The sequence below is a fragment of the Mandrillus leucophaeus genome, unplaced genomic scaffold (assembly GCF_000951045.1).
Source record: "Mandrillus leucophaeus isolate KB7577 unplaced genomic scaffold, Mleu.le_1.0 Scaffold64, whole genome shotgun sequence".
Taxonomy (NCBI): domain Eukaryota; kingdom Metazoa; phylum Chordata; class Mammalia; order Primates; family Cercopithecidae; genus Mandrillus; species Mandrillus leucophaeus.
The window spans coordinates 1623920-1630827 of NW_012106919.1; the positions used below are offsets into that span (position 1 = coordinate 1623920).

Here is a 6908-nt window from a genome sequence, read left to right on the forward strand (position 1 = left end):
TTGGGAGGATCACTTGAGCCCAGGAGGTCAAGGCTGCAGTGAGCTTGCACCACTACACTGCAGCCTGGTTGACAGAGCCAGACCCTGTCTTAAAAAAAAAAAAAAAATTTTGCTTTCAGTGAGTTATAGGTAATCAATTTCAGGTTTTTTAGCTGAATTTAAAGACATTAAAAGAAACATGGTAAAAGGGAAACATTGGATGAGTCCCATGTTGTTTGGCACTGTTGCTTTTAAAATATAACTAGCTTTTTCGTTTTATTTTCACTATGTTTGATTGATTGATTGATTGATTGATTGATTGATTGAAACAGGTTCTCCTTCTGTTAACCAGGCTGGAATGCAGTGGTATAATCAGAGCTCATAGCAGCCTAGATCCTGGGCTCAACCAATCCTCCTGCCTCAGCCTCCCAAGTAGCTGGGGCTACAGGCACATACCATCATGCCCAGCTAATTTTTTGTTTTTTGTAGAGACAAGGTCTCCCTATTTTGCCAAGTTTGGTCTTAAACTCCTGGGCTCAAGTGATTCTCCTGCCTCTGCCTCCCAAAGTGCTGGGATTACAGATGTGAGCCACTGCACCTGGCCATTCGCCATGTTTTAAAATAAGAAAAAGAATGACTGGTTCAGGAGTTGATCTTTTCTTTCTGCATCCTAAATGGACTAGAGGTTATTTTGAAATTTTACTGTGAATTTCCTTTTTAACTTGGAGCTGAAAAAAGTCAGGTTTCATCTTAGACTCTGTGTTTTATACCTCCCCCACTTTAATTCACACACACACACATATACACACAATAAGGCTAGAAAGATGGTTATTAGTAACTTAAAGAAATGGATTTCTCTATTCATGTTTCCAGTGTACAAATACCATCCAAATACTCCAGTAATGTCATAAAGTAAGATGGCTGTAGTCGAGCCAGAAGTAAAACCCCGAACTTCTAACTGCTTTGAATATTTGCCAGCTAATAACAACATAAAATTTTACCATAAGGCTAAGTGATTCCTAGGGCCTAAATTGAACAGTCAATGAAGAAGTCTTCAGATTTTCAGCACTGAAATACTTCTGTGTTAAAGAAACCCCATGTTTGCATTATTTTCTTAAAGATTCTTTTAAATTAAAGCATAGCCATTGAATTGCAAATTTCCGTTTCTTTTTAAACAGGCTCCTATTTGTGGATGGCGGTGCTAACATAACTACTGATTAAACAGTTTTTAAAAATGGATAAATAATAATAGTTTTCATGAATAGATTTAATTTGAAAGCTTAAATTACATAGTACTTTGCTGTAATTTTTTAGTTTCTTCAATCCTGTTAACACTTCATTTTTCATTGCAAAATATCTCAAGAAACTTTTAAATATCTGTGTAATAAGTAAAAAGTAATGTGCGTGTAATATGTGATGCTCATATGAAGTTCTTCAAGGTCTTGCTACAGAGATAAGGAAAGAGGGAAGGAAGCCTAGGAATATCTTTCCACCCACCTCCTGATCCTTATACTTCCAACTGGGTACCCAGGGCTAAAGCCCTTGACCAGACTCCAAGCACCACCTTGCATCCCCTTCTTACATGCACATCCCCAAGGCTCATCAAGCCTTGAAAGAGACAGAAAAGAGAATGGAAAGTAACAACCAAACAGAGACAAGAAGAGGGGGTGGAATTTGGCAGCAGGTGGAAGAGATTTTGTGTGCATTTCTGGTTGTGAGGTGCCTCCATCCTCCTTGACCCATCAACAACTGAGTAATGGTTCATATGTACAGATCACAAGTCGTCCTACATTGTAATGTGATCCTACTTACATTTTGCACACTTTATATATCTGCTGGCATTTTGTTAGGTCTCTAAATATATAAACTTATAAAACTGTCGTGCTTAACATATTTTAGGAATGCTAGTGCCATAACATGGGGAAAAAATAAGATGTATCTGCTGGTAATATAAGCATTCATAAGCAGTTACAAGCAGAGGCAGTAAGCACAGAGGTTAAGGACACAGATTTTGGAGCCGGGCTGCCTGGGTTTAAATGCCAATTCAGACAACTTGCTAGATGAGTAACCAAGAATAGTTTTCTCATCAGCAAAATCGAGATGATAGCACTACCTTACAGGGTTGTACATTTTAAACGAGTTAATATGACTATAAATATTTAGAACAATGTCTAATACCCAGTGCTTTATAAGTATTTGTTCTTGTTAATATACCATGCCACCTTTCTAATGCTGTCTCTTTAGAGGGCTCAATCTGACTTGTAATTAGCAGGTTACATTTATACTAATACCACAACCTTTAATGTATAACCACTGGTATTTTCTTAAAGATTCTTTTAAATTAAAGCATAGCCATTGAATTGCAAATTTCCGTTTCTTTTTAAACAGGCTCCTATTTGTGGATGGCGGTGCTAACATAACTACTGATTAAACAGTTTTTAAAAATGGATAAATAATAATAGTTTTCATGAATAGATTTAATTTGAAAGCTTAAATTACATAGTACTTTGCTGTAATTTTTTAGTTTCTTCAACCCTGTTAACACTTCATTTTTCATTGCAAAATATCTCAAGAAACTTTTAAATATCTGTGTAATAAGTAAAAAGTAATGTGCGTGTAATATGTGATGCTCATATGAAGTTCTTCAAGGTCTTGCTACAGAGATAAGGAAAGAGGGAAGGAAGCCTAGGAATATCTTTCCACCCACCTCCTGATCCTTATACTTCCAACTGGGTACCCAGGGCTAAAGCCCTTGACCAGACTCCAAGCACCACCTTGCATCCCCTTCTTACATGCACATCCCCAAGGCTCATCAAGCCTTGAAAGAGACAGAAAAGAGAATGGAAAGTAACAACCAAACAGAGACAAGAAGAGGGGGTGGAATTTGGCAGCAGGTGGAAGAGATTTTGTGTGCATTTCTGGTTGTGAGGTGCCTCCATCCTCCTTGACCCATCAACAACTGAGTAATGGTTCATATGTACAGATCACAAGTCGTCCTACATTGTAATGTGATCCTACTTACATTTTGCACACTTTATATATCTGCTGGCATTTTGTTAGGTCTCTAAATATATAAACTTATAAAACTGTCGTGCTTAACATATTTTAGGAATGCTAGTGCCATAACATGGGGAAAAAATAAGATGTATCTGCTGGTAATATAAGCATTCATAAGCAGTTACAAGCAGAGGCAGTAAGCACAGAGGTTAAGGACACAGATTTTGGAGCCGGGCTGCCTGGGTTTAAATGCCAATTCAGACAACTTGCTAGATGAGTAACCAGGAATAGTTTTCTCATCAGCAAAATCGAGATGATAGCACTACCTTACAGGGTTGTACATTTTAAACGAGTTAATATGACTATAAATATTTAGAACAATGTCTAATACCCAGTGCTTTATAAGTATTTGTTCTTGTTAATATACCATGCCACCTTTCTAATGCTGTCTCTTTAGAGGGCTCAATCTGACTTGTAATTAGCAGGTTACATTTATACTAATACCACAACCTTTAATGTATAACCACTGGATAGCAAATACCCTCTTCTCAGTAGTTTTAAAAAACAAGATGCTTATTTTTTTTTTTCCTCTTTCCCAGGCCCAACACAGAGATACTTTCATTGAAGAACGCTATGGAAAATATAACATCAGTGATCCTTTAATGGCTCTACAGAGAGATTTTGAAACACTGAAGGAGAAAAATGATGGCGAAAAGCAACCAGTCTGCACAAACCCACTCTCTATTCTTAAGGTGGTGATGAAGCAGTGCAAGAACATGCAGGAGCGCATGCTGTCCCAGCTGGCTGCTGCTGAGAGCAGGCACCGAAAGGTAGGTTCACCTCAGTTGATGTGTAAATCTTTGTGAAGTCTTTATAAATTATGCCTGTTACTTTCTTGTCAGCTGCCAGTTTTTCACAGTAATTCAATTGGGCATCTCGCGGGTATCAAAAAGCCCCTTAGTTTATGTAAGAGTCAGGAGATAGAAAAGAAAAAACACAGCTTATTCCAAGTGTTAAGTTTAGAGAATGTGCCAGACACATTATTTAAGATGGCATTCCTTCTTGATATATCACTCCAAAACACTTTGTATGTTTTTTCAGTTCTTGATCATTCAAAATTTGGGGTTTGGCCAAGCTTGTAGCTAAAGGGAGTGTTCTCTATTTGCTTACTTAAGAGATAAATAAAAAGATTAACAGGTATTTGAGGCATGCTATATCCAAGGGAGAGAAAGAATTTACCTGAGGATAAACACAGAAGCCAATAGATTATTTTCATGTATTCCTGTTATTCCTAGTTTTGAGTTTCGTTGCATTTTGTTGCTCATGAAACCATAAACAGTCCCTAGGTTTATTTACCTTAAAGGTGTTCTACTCTATTAGTGAAGTGTTTTGTGTATGTGGGTGTGTTTCCATATTTAACGAGCCCTAAATTAGGAAGACAAACCTTACAGTTATTTACCTTATTTACCTTAAAGCTGTTCTACCCTATTAGAAAAGAGTATGTGTGTGTGTTTCCATATTTAACAAGCCCTACATTAGGAAGACAAACCTTACAGTTATTTACATTACTTACCTTAAAGCTGTTCTACCCTATCAGTAAAGAGTGTGTGTGTGTGTTTCCATTTCTGACAAGCCCTAAGAAGGCAAACCAGTGCTTTCCTCTGCTTCATCTTACTGGAATTCTAGTGCTTGTGAATTTATTCAACAACTTGTCATCTTGTCATTTACTGCTCAAATTTGACCTGTAAAAGATGCTTGGCTACAATCTTCATTTTTAAAACACTATCAGTTTAGATTTATGCCAACAAGGCAGTTATCAGTGCATTTGGTAGGAAACATTTTCATCTGAAAAACTGGGTTAGCAGCTGCAAAATTTGGTGGACCTTACTTTTCTGGTTACCAGCATTAGAGCCATCTGCTTAAATTGCATCTGATAAATTTTCTAGGCTCTGGGTCTCGCACGTGATCTTTTCTTTCCCTTCACAGAAGCCAAATGAAAGGCCAGAGTGGAACTTCTTAACCATGTGGATAGGCCTCAGATGTTCCACAATCCCCCAGAAAATAGAATGTTCAGAGTTTATGTATTTTTGTAGGAAATGTATTTTTTCCATAGCTTTAATTAGATTCTCCAAGTTACCAGTTACCCAGGACCCAAAAAAGTTTTAACCTCTGATTAGAATGAAGTAATCTGAAAACATTTACACTCCAATTTAAAAGGTTATCAATAGGTGGGAGTTAGTTACCTAAATTTGGGGCGGGGGGCGGCTTTTACATAATCCTCTAAAAAATCTTCACAACATTCTTGTTTAATAGGCAGGCTTTATTTCCACTTCATCCATGAGGTGACGGAGTTGTGTTGAAGCTAGTTGGGCTAGCTTTCATGCCCATGGAAGGTGTACTATGGACAGTTTGTGGCTCTAGGTGATTGGAGAGAGGAAGAAGTTAAAAATAATTCAAAATTTCTTAATACTATATTGCAGTGCTAAATGTTTTAAGTACTAAATTTAATTTAAGTACTAAATTTTTGAAACAAAGTACCAACCTTTTTTTTTTTTTTGAGATGAAGTCTTACTCTGTCACCTAGGCTGGAATGCGGTGGTGCAGTCTCGGCTCCCTGCAACCTCTGCCTCCCAGTTCAAGTTTAAGTAGTTTATCAAAGTAGAATGCTGACTTTGTTATAAATCAAAGAGTACCTAGAGGCTTATAATTAGAGTGCTCATAGTCTCAGCTTATGCCTGTCACCTTGGCTTAGTTATTAACCATATTCCCTTTGACTGTCAGAAATGTTCTGATTTGAATAATAAATTACATGGTCATTGTGCTTACAATGAAAAACAGAGGTTCCTATTCCACCTCTTCTCATTCCCCATCCTCCCTAGTATTCACAGGCAACCACTTTTTTCTTTTAGCCATTCACTTTGGTAGCTAACCTCCATATTTCTAAATACTGCACTGTTCTCTCTTGCTTTATCAATTTTAGACTTTTATATTACTTTCTTTTGTATAGGTGCATATTTAGTTATCTTAACACCCCACCTCCCTTTCCTTAACCCTTACCCAGAACAAATTTAATCCTCTTTTCCCACCACCATTCTCTGTCACACTATTTCTTGAGTGTGACAGGCTCAGGATTTGGGAATACTAAATGTGACAGATGCCAGACGCTGATGGTCTGTGTACAGGAATCAGTGTGAAGGGACAAATAATTCTGAAAATACAGGCTTTAAAGGCCAGACATGGTGACTCATGCCTGTAATCCCAGCACTTTGGGAGGCCAAGACAGGCAGATCACTTGAGGTCAGGAGTTCAAGGCCAGGCCAGCCAACATGTGAAACCCTATCTCTGCTAAAAATACAAAAATTAGCCAGGCATGGTGGCGGGCCTGTAATCCCAGCTACTCGGGAGGCTGAAGCAGGAGATTAGCTTGAGCCCGGGAGGTGGAGGTTGTAATGAGCTGACATCGCACCACTGTAATCCAGCTTGGGTGACAGAGCGAGACTCTGTCTCAAAAACAAAAACAAAAAACAAAACAAAACAAAAACAGGCTTTGAGCCAGTTCTCCTGTTTTCTGTTCTACATTTCACTTCTCCTCTATAGTACCTGCCACCTCCAGGTTCCATCTCGTTGGGGCTCTGCAAGGCAAAACAGCTTCCCTCCTTCAAATTAAAGTAGTTACCACTCCTCCAGCCTCTTTTCTTCTTCAAAATATTATTAAAATTCCTTCTCTGCTAGAGGCTCTCTCCTTTGTCTTTGTGGGGTTTTAGTGTTTTTATTCCATTTCTGTAATTTTAGAGGACTCTCAGACGGGAGAAGATATGACTTACCACTTTTGGCCAAAAGCATGTCTTTCTATTAAATTGAAAAATTAGATTAAAAAAGGAAATGTGCCAAATTTTTTTTCTTTCTTTTATTTTGAGAGACAGGGTCTTGCT

General features: G+C 37.9%; 1 protein-coding gene across 3 annotated transcripts in view; it reads left to right on the forward strand.

Moving 5' to 3' along the window:
* Positions 1-6908, forward strand: part of CTTNBP2NL (CTTNBP2 N-terminal like) — a 70674-nt gene that overhangs the window by 52420 nt on the left and 11346 nt on the right. For all 3 annotated transcript variants that reach the window (XM_012000737.1, XM_012000735.1, XM_012000736.1), the window contains exon 4: positions 3576-3806. In XM_012000737.1, coding sequence (XP_011856127.1) covers positions 3576-3806 — 231 coding nt within the window. The remainder of the gene's footprint in view (positions 1-3575; positions 3807-6908) is intronic.